Source organism: Achroia grisella, unplaced genomic scaffold (genome assembly GCF_030625045.1).
Source record: "Achroia grisella isolate CSIRO2021 unplaced genomic scaffold, CSIRO_AGI_Agris_v1 utg109, whole genome shotgun sequence".
NCBI lineage: Eukaryota > Metazoa > Arthropoda > Insecta > Lepidoptera > Pyralidae > Achroia > Achroia grisella.
The window spans coordinates 4,030,589-4,045,092 of NW_026712573.1; the positions used below are offsets into that span (position 1 = coordinate 4,030,589).

Below are 14,504 nucleotides of genomic sequence, written 5' to 3' on the forward strand. Positions count from 1 at the left end.
ATACATTAATTGGAATCAACACAGTTTTTTCTATTTGTTTATTCACTACCTTTTGCCCGCAGCTTCACTCGCGTTAATTTATCTCCTTAGGAGTGGAATTTATCAAAATCCTTTCTTAGGGGATGCCTACGTCATAGAAGCTTTATGCATGCAAAGTCTCAGACCAATCGGTTTAAAATTGACAAAGTTTCTTCATACAAACTTTCATCCCCTATTTTATCCCCTTGAGGGTAGATTTAATCAAAACTTTCTTAGCGGATGTTCTTACGTCATAACATCTACCTGCATGCCAAATTTCAGCCGGATCTGTCCAGTGGTTTGGGCTGTGTGTTGATAGATCACTATGTCAATCACCTTTGAGTTATATATATTTAGATTTGTTTTCACAGACAGTGGTCCATGCCCTTGTTAATATTTACGTTATTTTAACATTTTATAGTATTGCATACTATATAAATTACAATTAAATTTAAATTAAAACTTATTAAATTAGTGTAAAGAAATTAATACTAAAATAAGAATAAATTAATTTTAAAATGAAACTAAACTAAAACAGTTGTCATCTATGCGTTGCTATTCCAGAAGACTGATTTCAGACTTCAGTCAGTGGTGCAGCGGTTTAGCACACCGCTTTACTTCCGGTAGTTCCGGATTCGATACCTTACACGTTACAAGCATTTGTATTGATTTGTATTGAGCATGATTGTTTATATTGGTATTGGTATTTTGTATGCATATGCAAATGTTTTTTATTACAAAATAGGATTTCTAACAGTTGTCACGTACCTATAACACAAGATCTACTTAGCTGTAAACAGTGAATAGATGGCGCTGTGTGATTTGTACAAGGCTATTCACGTCTTAAAATTCACCCTTCAACCAAAACACATCTCATTAAGCAAGCCAAATAATATGAACTGCCAAAAACCAGTTTTTTTAAATTAAGCCACTGCCCAATATGTTTTTTTCTGAAGTTGTCAATCATACGGCCCATCTGATGGTAAACAGTTACCGTTATCCTAAGGACTCCAAAAACAACAAATGTGTTACGTGCGCATTGGAACCCTTAAAAAACTCTTGTATTTAAGAGTTTTTTAAGGCCTTCTTGTAAAACTTTGCTATAGTCTCTATAGATAACCTCAGTTGTTAAAAAGTGTATTGTAATATAAAATTTAATAAATCTAATAATTAAAACAAACATATCCTTTCAATGTTTTATTGAGATTCGTCACAACATTTGTCATTCAGAATCGAATGACTTCTCAATATTTATAAAATAGGAATGCTGATATATCAGACATAGATTTTATAGTCTTCTAGGACATAACTCTAATACATAGACAAGAAAGAATGTATAAAAAATACATCATATACGTACCTTAATCTATGCATATTATTGGCTCATATTTTTTTTCACAAAAAATACACCATAGACTAATTATTACACGATTTTATACTGTTTAACTAACAGTGCATTGTCATAGACTAAGAATCTAATTTTTAAGTTGTTCCATCTTAATTAGCAGACACTAAGAAATATAATTAAAAAATATGAGCGTAATGGTTACAATATTTTATAGATCTTACATTATACATATATTTTTTAAGAATATGGCAACATTGTACCATCTGGTATGTTGTTATTTTTTATGTAACAGAATTCAAATTCAATCAGTTTCTATTGAGAACTGCAATTACTTTACATAATCAAATCTATAGTAATTGATATAAATCTAAAATTATAACAAAAAAATAAGGATTCTGATGTACTTTCATTGTGATTCCTTAAGTAAAAATAATTGTCAAAACCACCCACATAAATGTCAAAATTATAAAAATGGAAATGAGTTCCTATATTTTTTTACATCTAAGAGGTTTAAGGGTAATGTAGTATTTGGGATACACAATATTTTTGTCCCCATCAATAAAAATATACCAGCCTACATATGCAGTGCACAGCCCTTAAAAAGTGCTGAATGGCAAAACTTACACGCGCCGAAGAATAAACGAGGCCGCTAAGTCACAATTTTAATATAGTAGGTGGACAATTTTTATTGGAATATTGTTAATTTCATATTAAATGTGTAAAATTCTGAATTGTTGTTGCAAGTGTGGTTTGTATTACGAGTTCTGAGGTACATTCGTTCAAACATCGAACGGTGTTACACCAATTTTAGTTAATAAGAATTTCTGTAGTACTTCATTACAAAATTTAAGTTCAAAATCTTTTGTTATGACCATTGGATGCGACTACTGTAATTAACCACTTAATAAATATATATAAATACAATAATTTCAGATAAAATATCATTTTATAAAACAGCTTAAATTGAATAATTATATCCTTTTGAGTCTCATTTTAAAACTTTCTTAGCAGTCACTTTATCTTAAACATATTAAATATAAGCTCTCAAACATCGCTGAGCGGGCCCCAAAACATTTTGGACACCTTAGTCTCGTCTTCTGTGATGAAGTAATCCTTTCCGAGCTTCACAAATTCTTTCATTGACAATTTGCCGTCCTGGAAAGAAATCAAGCTAGTTTTAATATGTTTTTTATATGAATGTGGATGGATGGAAAGGAAGAGGACGCTCTAAAAAAGATGGATGGATTGTGTGAAAGATGATATGGAAGAATATTTGAGAAGAAAATTTGAATTTAAATGAATCTGTATTATTATAAACATTTATTTGAAAAGAATACGAGATGAGTTTCTTGTCAGTTCTTCTCATCTCGAAATCATTCTGAACTGACGGTAGATTTGACATATCATAAAATTCTGTAATAGACCTACATGAATAAAGAAATTTTGAATTTGCATAAAAGGAGAGTGTGCTCAGAGATCAGTGGAAGAGGATGACATACTGTGCTGACCACAAATAAGGGGATAAACGCAAGGCAATGATAATGAGTTTTAATATTTTTTTTATACTAGAATGATGATGTAAACAAGCATATGTACGATCCATCTGAGTGTAAAACACGAACGTAGCACTAAAACTAATATTGGTAAAATATATAGGTTTAGTACACCGCTTCCCGATGGTCGCGGGTTCGATTCCTCGCACGATGCAAACATTTATATTCAATTAATATCAAACATTAATTGTTATTTAATAAACATGTTTGTATATGAATCAACTCACAAATCCTTTTATATATTTAGCATATTTTAGCCATTATTAAGAACGTGAAATAAAGTTTTTTATATTAATATTTTTTCCCTCCAACTCAATATTCAATTGAAAAAAAAATAGCAAGAAATACAACATTTTTTTTTAATGTAATAATATTTTTTTCCTCTAGTTCAGTGTTCAATTAAAAATAATATATATAGCCAGAAATACAACTGACTTTCTGTTTAAAAGCCACATTATTTTATTACAAACAATTCCTTCGAACGCGCTAACAGTAAGAGTAGGTCACTTACACCGTTGGTATCAATAACTGCAAACGCCACAGCAGCGTGTTCATTGTCGAGACCCAAGCACTCGAAGAACAACTTGAACTCCTTTACGGATATGTAGCCTGACTTGTCTTTGTCTACAGCCTGTAACCATAGATAACATAAAGTTTTTAGTGGAAAGGTCATAGTAATGTGGACTAATAACCCTATTTCTAGCAATGTACCATATCAGGTTGATATTTTTACCCCTGGATACCATCGTAATAAATTTCTGCTGAATTTCTCACGATAGTCTATCTGATTTGACTTCACGTTCATCTTATTATCCTCCACTGGTGCCCCGCCAGCGTATAGCGTTAGCACAGGCGGGTGCACCATTCCATTATATTTTTAAAAGTAACGTACAGTTGCAATACTTATCGCAAGTCTGAGCAAGACCGCAGCTCACAAAATTACTGGCCTGTACCGGTTTAATAAGTTATCGCAACTTTGACAAGATATACTTTATAACTATATCATATACAAGAGAATATACAAACTAGACTATGATACAAGAGAAAATGCAAATTGGATTCTCGATACCTATCCTTGTTATTGTAAAAAGTGATAAAAATGTTTATTTTTTGGTGTAATAGGCAGTGGAATAGTATAGCCAATGCAATGAATATATTGTAATTAGGTGTAAAATAGTGACCTTGTAACAAATAATGAAAAAATATTTAATAAACGAACCCAATAAAAGCCAAATAAAAATTATTAGTTTAATCGTTCTAGCTTCAAAAATGTTGAATATCTACAATATACAATCTAAATATATATAACTCATAGGTGACTGACATAGTGATCTATCAACGCACAGCCCAAACCACTTGATGGATCGAGCTGAAATTTGGCATGCAGGTAGATGTTATGACGTAGGCATCCGCTAAGAAAGGATTTTGATGAATTCCACCGCTAAGAGCATAAATTAACTCGAGCGAAGCTGCGGACAAAAGCTAGTATCTTATATAAATCGGTTCAGTAGTTTTGGCGAAAAAGCGAGACAGACAGACAGAGTTAGTATCGCATTTATAATATTACTATGGATGAACTGGAAATCTTACTTTGAACAGATACGGCAGCCAACGGTGCGCCTTTTTCTTCAGTGTTTTGTCATTGAGTACGTGATGCATATCTTCCAAATACTGTTCCACTGTCACGAAGTTGTACGGGTCGACTGCACCCCACTGCTCCTCCCAAGTTAACTGAAACAACCATTCATTCATTATTACTTCGCTTGTTTATTATTGCAGCGATTAGAAAATTTAATTAATATTATTAAATACTATCTGAGACCGCAAACTTTCTTTAAAAAATAGGGGTTAATGGTAGAAGGGTGAAAATTTTGGAAAAAAATTTGGGAAAATTGTTTGTATTTTTTGTCCAAAAAATGTTAGGGGACCCCTTATCATTTAGGGGTATGAAAAATAGATAACAGCCCATTCTCAGACCTACATATATTTATATGCATATAAATTTTCAGAAAAATCAGTCAAGCCTTTTCGGAGGAGTATGGTAACTAACATTGTGTCACGAGAATTTTATATATGTGTTTGAGTTCACATCAATATTGTAGAAAAAAATCCGATATTTTAAAAAGATATTAAAAGTAGGTAGTTTGTGTTTAGTACTAATGAAGTACCCAATGTAAAGATTATTACAAATATTGCAAATAGCGCCATCTAGTATTTATAGATCAACCTACTACACTGACTTCGGTCTATAAACACGGAGGTCGGTAGGAGGTTAATAATCCTCTATCGTTGGGTGAGCCGCGGTATTCAGGCGACGAGCGTAGAGCGTGCCGGTTGTGTTTTAGATACTAACTAATAAAGTGAATGGTATTAGAAATAGGTTTATCCCGGTCTTAGTTGGCCCTGGGGGGAAGCTACAAGTAGTGAAGGTGAGTGTTAAATGCATCCTAAAGGGGCCTCTTAAACCTACACCCGTGTCACAAGTCACGGGCGCGGTTTCCCTTGCGGTAGCTGGCCTCAAAGCCTAAGTTGTTATCATTAATTAGTGCTTCTTACAATTATAAAGATAGATTTTGTAGATATAGATATTTACTTTGTTACATCCAAAGATAATAAAGTAAACACACATAAATACATTTCAGAACATAGCAAACTAAATCGCGAGCAATTAGTATTAGAATATTATCTTATTTGTGATATCATCATCTGCTTCTTCCTTATCCCATTTATTTGGGGTTGGCGTAATATGTTTTTCTCTTCCATTCATCCCTGTTCGCAGTCATCTCGTTATTTGCTTCCATTCTTAGCATATCATCTTTCATACAGTCCATCCATCTCTTTTTCGGCCTTCATCTGTCCTTATAACCATCCACATTCACATGTAACACCTTCTATCACCTAACATCTGTCATCATTACTTACCTTAATAATGTTGGAAAAGTCTTCGGCCTGTTGCTGATCCAGGTGGCCCAAAGACTTGAACCTCTCGGAAAACAGCACGAAGTCATTGAATGAGATCAGTCCGTCCTTGTCTATGTCGAGGATGTTGTGGACGGTTCGCATCTTGCGTCTCCAGAACTCCGACTGTAAAGTAAACAACAAATTTTAGATGAAGATTTTACTTTATGAGATTGCGTATCAGAGTTGTTTTTTTTTAATTAAGTAATAGGTATACCTTTCTTAATTAGGATTATTTCTTTAATTATCTTTCTTTTTGGCGACAACATTTGGACCTGTATGTTTTTATATGTCTAATTATTCCCGCGTTTTTTTTATACACTGCTTATTTTACACTGCTCAGCAGAGTTGTGTTCTGGCTGAGAACTGTTAGAAATACATATATACTTTTTTTAAATACATATAATATACTAGCTACTCGCCCCGGCTTTCCAGGGGTGTAGATGTATTATATAATAAACGTTCCTCTTGAATCACTCTATCTATTAAAAAAACCGCTTTAAAATCCGTTGCGTAGATTTAAAGATTTAAGTATACATAGGGACAGACAATAAGAGCGACTTTATTTTATACTATGTAATGTTTATAGAAAACACCCAGATCAATATAGATAATCATACTCGTGAATACAAATGCTGCATGTGCATACAAACATTTGTATTCATAAGTATGATTATTTCTTTAAGTCTGAGTGGTGGTCCGAGTCTTTTATCACTTGTAGTACCTACACAAATAACTATGCTCAGTTTGATACTAGATGATGCTGCGCGAATTATCCTGGGTTATCAATAACTGTATGCTTATATATTTACCCTATCAAAACCCTTGCATTCGGTATCAGAATCGGAATCGCTGTCGGACTGCTGTTTCCTCCTGTCCTCCTCGGGCCGACCGTGCTGCTTGCTGTAGTTCCTCCTCAAACTGGACACCTGCTCTGCCAACTCATACTCCCTCTGCTTCTCTTGTAGGAAGCAGACGCTCCCATTGCATACTGGCTTAGTGTGGATTAGCTGGAAATAAAAAAAAAACAAGGTTCAGGTATGAGGTAACCATCATTCAAAATCATATATTCATGTAGAACCTTGTAAAACGTCAAGTTTATTGTATTAATTGTTTTTTCTTAGATGTTAGTAAGATCGTAGGTAAACTCGTAAATGGCAGTTAAACTTTATGACTAGAAAGTAGTAGATTTGTCATATCATAAGACTTTGTAATAGGTCCACACCATCATAGATATTATAATTTCATTTGATTTGAAAAAACATTCTATTCAATTCAAACAAACATTACAAATAACCAAACGAGTTTAAAATTTAACACGCAGCTATAAGAATGTATCCATTTTTTACTGGAATTACCTTTAAATAAATTCAAAACGGAAGGGATTGTTAGTAATGTGGATTCTCGACACCATTGCTAGCAATGTACCATGTCAGGTTGACCTCCACGTGGTTTCCCCTGGAAACCATCGTGATAAATTCCAAATGAATTTATCACTATGGGCTAACTGACCTGACCTCATTCTCATCTTATCATCTTCCACTGGTGCCCCGCCAGCGTAAACCGTTAGCGCAGGCAGGTGCACCATTTCAATATCATATACAAAAAAAAAGTCTATTCGGAAAATTTACTCTTTCCAGAGAAGATAAAAACCATACCTCCTATGAACACCCTTCAATTCTTATCCCTGACGGGCCTAGGTAGCGAACTCTGAAAAAGGTCGAGCACAATAGATCTATGTAGGTCGCAGTGCTACAGGTCCAAGCACCTGACAATAACCCTATTTTTTTTTTATCATAAAGTCTACCTACCTACCTAAGTAATTAAATACTTTTTTACTTAATCCGTTGACAAATATCCTTCCTCTTTACAATATAACTTTATAAATAGATAGATATGTATAATATACCAAGAATAAAATCAGTTGACATAGAAATCAACATCAGTGCGTTTTGCTTCACGATAACCGAGGTTAATGACCTCATTATGCACAGTGCACATGTGTGCAATCCAAACGTGCATGTATAGGCTAAGTACACACTGCACACAGCTGCAATCGCTTACTCGTTGCAGAGTTGGCACAGAAATAATTTCATTAATTCATTACTTCATTATACTTACATACTTTTTTTTCGGACTACTCTACTGCTGTTGGCCGCAGCTGGCCTTTACAGCGAGCAAGTGCAGATGGCACTCCAAAGACACGGAAGGAGTTATGGAGCAGCTGAAGGCAAACTCCCACCTGACGGATATGACTTTAGTCTAAGGACAATTCTAAGGAATCGAATCACGGCTCAGGACATCCTAATTTCGATCCCCATTTGTCACGAGCTGACTGGCTGATAAGACTGGCACGGTTAATAATTTAAATAATGTATATTAAACTCGCTCCCTATCGTCCGGTGAATTTATAAAGGCCAGCTGCGGCCAACAGCATTAGAGGAATCCGAAAACAAAACTACGGACGAAATTTATTTACAAGTATTAAGTAAAAAAAAAATTTTAATCAAGGAGTTTTTTTTACTGAATAATAAACGTTGTAGCTTAATTTAGCAGTTATTATTAGTATTAATATCATTATATTTATTTTATTATTAGTACTGGAATGGTTATTATTATTTTAAACTAGCTGTACTCTTCGTCCGCGTGGAAATTAACTTTATTTTTCTAAAATAAAAGATTTTTTGAATAAAAGTAGCCTAAGTTACTCCTTATTACATCAGGTACCTGCTAAAAAATATCTCGTCAAAATCGGTCAAGTCATTTCAAAAAAAATTTGCCGGAAGATACAGACAGACAGAGAAAAATTTTAAAAAATGTTATTTTGGTGTATTTACTATATTATATTCATGTGCATGTAGTAAATAATGGTTATTTCAATATTACAAACGAGACACTCCAATTTTATTTATATGTATAGAACTTTTTTGTAGATTTATATAATAATATTGTTTTTCAAATTCGACACAATACTTAAAGTTAAGAATAAATAAATTTACCATTATATGATCCATTCTTTGCCATTCCAATCACAAAAATATCCCTCTAGTGCTGTCACTTTAGAAAATCGTCGTAGCACTTATCAAATAAAAGAGCCGTGAACTGAATCATTTGCAAGGTTGGCGGATGGTCGATTTTATTTGCGTACCCACATCACTGGGGTTGACGAAATTGCTATCTTGAATTTATAATAGAGATGCAACAAGGTTATTTCGTATGCAGGCTGACATTTGATAGATAAAATAATAATATATATGGTCTCGTGCTTTAGCAATTTAGCACGCACCGGTTTACTTCCGATAATTGCGGGTTCGATCCTCGCACGGTGTAATTGTATTCATGAGTGTGATTAGTTGAACTGGTCTGTGTATTTACTATGTATGTATATATAAAAATGTATCTTCGTGTAAGTTAGTTTTCACACGTAGCACAAGCCCTAGGCTTGGGTCTAGATGGTGTTGTGTAAATTGTCCACGGATATTAATTATTAATAGAAATAATCTTTATTAAAATAAACTTAATACAAGCACTTTTTAATAGTCATTTAATAATAGTGATATAAATATCACTATTATTATATTCTACCACTCATTCGGAACGCAGACTCGTCAAGAAGATTGAGCAAGAAACTTGTGTGCTGCTCTTTTGAATAGATTTCATTTAAAATAGCGACACGCGGTAATCAACATAGAAACTGCTACACACTCATTCTTAGTGCAATCAGATAATATTGTCAGCGCTATGAATATTAAGTTTCTTACTACAAAAACCCCAAAAGTAAAAACCCACATTGGGTCACATTACTTTTAGGGTTTTTGTAGTAAAAAAACAACAGTATCTTTATCTCAACCCCAGGGTACGAAGCTATCAACCTACAAAAGGTCGTCGTGTCCACCAGTGGCCTCGGCTGTCGAATGTCAGGATGTATGTCATATGTCAGAGGGCATTGAACTGTGGTCACTATCAGTTTGGGCCCAATTCTGTTGACAACCAGTTATGTTGATTGATAGAGTAATCGTAAAGATAGACATAGAAAGGAAGCAAGCTAATAAGTCATTACTGTAATAATGTAAATATTAGCTAATAGAATATCATTACATAGTATAAAACAAAGTCGCTGTCGCCGTCTGTCCCTATGTATGTTTAAATCTTTAAAACTACGCAAAGAATTTTGAAGCGGTTATTTTAATAGATAGAGTGATTCAAGAGGAAGGTTTATATATGTATATTATACACGAACATTCTCGTGAACACTCGAAATTTTATATGCATATTCAGTAGGTCTGAGAATACATATTTTTCATACCCCTAAGTGATAAGGGATAATTTTTTATAACCATTAAATATATATATATCATTTTTTATCTATATTTTGACACCATTTTCGGTAAAACTGTGTTTGTTGAAAAAACAGCAAGTTCCTTATTTCGCCTATATTTTGTTTTCATATTTGTGGATTGCATAGTGCAAAGTAGATTTGAAAACGATTTTGACGGGATTTTTCTTGTGCTAGAAATAAATTTGATGTAATATGGAGTGATTTTGGCTACTTTTATTCTAGAAAATAAAGTTAAATTCCACGCGGACGTAGTCGCGGGAACAGTTAGTTGAATATATTTTCGAACATATATCATTATAATGACTGTTTGTATAAATGAAACGTAATATTTAAACCGTTTTTTCCATACGTCTGTAAATGCTAGAAAATAAAGTTAAAATCCACGCGGACGAAGTCGCGGGAACAGCTAGTTGAATATATGTATATATATAACTATGCATATATGTATATATTTCGCAGACTTCCATTGGTACACAAAGGACTTCAAGCTATACATTATCGTAGGTGAATATAAAAATATGTTTACAATTCAATACATGCGTTGTAAACAGAAATATATAGGAACTGAATTCTCAAATTTCATCCATTTATTGAAATTATAAACAACTAATTGACCTTGTTACAATTAATATCACGTTCCAATTACACAACTAACAGATTAGTTAATATGTTAATCAGAATCTCTAGTACATATACTATAATTATTATCTTATATATAAAATTATCGTGTCACAGTTTTCGTTCCCATACTCCTCCAAAACGGCTTGATCGATTCTCATGAAATTTTGCGAGCGTATTGAGTAGGTCTGAGAATCTGAGAATCAACATCTATTTTTCATCCCCCTAAATGTTAGGGGTAGTCCACCCCTAAATTTATTTTTTTATTTTAAGGCAAAACGTTTGCCGGGATACCTAGTTGTACTATATATTTATATATTACTAGCTGATCCAACAAACGTTGTTTTGTCATATACATTGAAGTACTAATATCGCTATAAAAAATAGGGGTTGATCGTAAAAGGGTGAAAATTTGCAACTGTATGTATTTTAAAAACATATTTAAAACAATTTTGGGGTGGATTATCGATATCATTGAGTGTTATGAATTAGTGTTGACCGATACTCAGACCTACTCGATATGCAGACTAAATTTTATAAAAACCGATAAAGTCGTTTCGGAGGAGTTTTAAAAAAATACCGACTTAATGGTATCATTCAATATAACTAAAATACTAACTGTGCCCGCGACTTCGTCAGCGTTTAGTCTATTTGCAGTAGTTTCACTGCAATGAGCTTTTTACAAACTTTGAATATCTACTGATACATCCATACCTTTCATCTCCCCTTTCGACCCCTTACAACCATTTTTTCGCACTAACAAGTAGACTATGTCATTTCTCAGGATCTAGACTATCTGTGTACTAAATTTCATAGAAATCGTTAAAGGCGTTTCGGAGGAGTTTGGTAACAAACACCGACTTAATGATTCAATAATTCTCTGTAGATTGCCAGCGTACCTGGATGCACCATTCCATATACATCCATATATAAATGCTTATATAATATTTGTAGTTATCTACCTAAAACCTTGAAATATTGATCGTAAACAAAGAAGACAAATATTGTTTTAATTTTGTTGTTGCTTGCGATTTGGTACCTACCTCGTTCAAGGCAATTCAACAAATTCATTTGATAAAACAATTGGATTGTTTGTTTGTGTACGTGATGTGAATTATACTTTGTATTAGACTACACCAGAATACATAAGATTACATAAATGCAGATTGAAGGTTTTTGAGTCAGTGCCCTTATAGAGTTGCCACTCTGGATCATGCTATAGAACGCGCCTTTTCCGTCAAAACTTTCACAAGTTTTTTTATAAGATTAGGGACACTGCTATCTTGAAGTGTCTCAATTTATTTTGTTATCAGGGTTTCCAACAGAAAAATAATGATAATCCTTGACAGTTCTCACAGAGCTCCAAATTAAGCTGAGCTTAAATTATGGCTGCTATACAAGTAATAGGAATGATTAGATATATATATTTTTTTGTTAATACATGGACAAATACACAGTCATACTCTTGAATAAAATGTTTGCATCGAACCGCCACCATCGTAATTAAACGCACCACCGAGACCATCATATTAAAGATTTTTAGCGGCGGACAGAATCTAACTTACAATCTTTGGAGTTTTAATCGGAGTAGAAAAGCCGCTACGCCACGTCTCCTTTACTAAATATTATTTTATGTAAACAAATAAACAGACAGAGACAAGACAATCGGCTATTATAACCCGGAATGACATGACCGATGTACAATGCAGATAGCGTTAGCAGTTTATCGCAATATAGCACTTAATACATTTAATTAAAGTATTTTTTTATAAAAATAATATTTTGTAGCATAACATAAATTACGAACTATTATAATTAGGTTATCGTTGGTTGCTGTGAGTTTAATTAAAAGAGATAGTTCGTATATGAATTTAAATATTAACTACGACTAACTGTATGTAGATTTAGCCATTTAGTTTTTTTTTATTTTTTTTATTGATGATACTGGAATACTGGAATGGTGCACCCGTCTGCACTAACGGTTTACGCTGGCAAGGCATCAGTGGAAGATGATAAAATAAACACAGGAGCAGGCATGAGTCAGCCTATCTTGGCAAATTCACCAGGAATTTTTCATGGTGGTTTCCAGGGGAAGTGCGGGGAGGTCAATCTGTTATGGTACATTGCAATGGGTTCATTAGCCCACGTTACTAACAATCCCCTTCCCCCCGAGCGATTAAGTATGAAAGTTAAAAATTTATTATCAGATTTCGAGAATCGTTGGGAGTATTGGCCAGTTGCATGAATATTGTATTCAATTTTTTCTCTTTATAATATTAGTAGGTATAGTCTCTGGTTTTAACATAAATCAAAATTTCCTAATTACCTATTAATTTATATCATTATCTATACATTTCAACACCGTAATTTCATTCATACATTTCTATTCTATAATACTTTTCAAGCAGTTTTGGAAGATTTCGCCGTCGCTGCATTTTATGGCTTTAGAAACGTGGATTGATAGTTTTAGAGAAATAAATGAAATAGTTCTCTCTTTGGAATAATCCATCCTTCTTTCAATTACAACAGTTTATTGTATAAAATAAAAATAGTTATCACACTTAGTAACAACGAAATGACTTTAAACTTGATAAATGTTACTTGAATATTTAAACAACTTGCACTTACTCACAGAGTATTTGCGTATATTTGCACAAGAAATTTTACATTATGCATGCATAATATAACATTTCTTGTGCCTCTGTAATGTGCCTGAATGATTTTTTTTTAATTAATAGATGTGGACCATAAACACATTTATATAACAAAGAACTACACATACATAGATATATATTTAGATTATTTACATAACTTAATTGTACAACTAGGAACCTAAAATTAAAAAGTTTAATAAATATAAAAAATACAAATAAATTGAAATTAAATTATGTCTATGATTATCAATTAATTGTGTAGATAAATAGGTTGAAAGCCCTAACCATAACTCCATAAGGCATTTTGATATTAATTTTACACTACATTTTAATTTCAATTTAATCAGTCATGATATTAACAGTAATCGATTAATTAATAATCGTGTTTTTATAATGGGCTGCACAGACACCGATTTACCGATCCCGTTTCTGAACCACGTTTTTACTTTATAAATAAAAAAACAAGACTACAATGGGGCAACGGGCGCAACGCGTGGGTAACTTGACTATGCATCTTGCTTTCTTCCATCTTTAAGTATTAATAGCAAATTAACAACAAAAATGGCGCTGTCGGTATTACATAGTCAATTTAAAGATTTTATGTTTTTATTAAAAAGTAATGTAGGTATACATTATTTAGCGATAAAGTAAATACATGCTAAATTAATTAATATTGTGATTTAAATTTGAAATCGATAAAATATTCATTAATATTAACTAAAAGTTGCTTTGCAGCAGTATTAAATTTTACCTTCAATTGACTATGGGCACTGGATACGAGAGCTGCACTCCTTTCCAAATTCAAACTAATGGAACGAATTCCCAACCGAACAAGCGTGAGCACCATTATTATTTAATTATTAAATGTCACTTAAATAAATACAAAATATTTAATCTACTTTTTAAATACAAATTCTCACTTATAAACTCTTAGAACACCTTCTCATTTTATAAATGAACACAACATGAACGCTCTACGATATAACCACGCCGCGACTGGTTGCATTTCGAATGGC

General features: G+C 33.0%; 1 protein-coding gene across 1 annotated transcript; it reads right to left on the bottom strand.

The window, feature by feature from the left end:
- Window positions 1–1,202: 1,202 nt before the first annotated feature.
- LOC131847718 (sarcoplasmic calcium-binding protein) lies at window positions 1,203–14,504 on the bottom strand. Its single transcript, XM_059197359.1, has 6 exons — window positions 14,240–14,504; window positions 6,690–6,887; window positions 5,842–6,003; window positions 4,510–4,650; window positions 3,431–3,550; window positions 1,203–2,521 (listed from the first exon to the last, which is right to left on the bottom strand). Exons 1-6 carry the CDS (start codon window positions 14,333–14,335, stop codon window positions 2,411–2,413), a joined length of 828 nt encoding a protein of 275 aa, XP_059053342.1. The 5' UTR covers window positions 14,336–14,504; the 3' UTR covers window positions 1,203–2,410.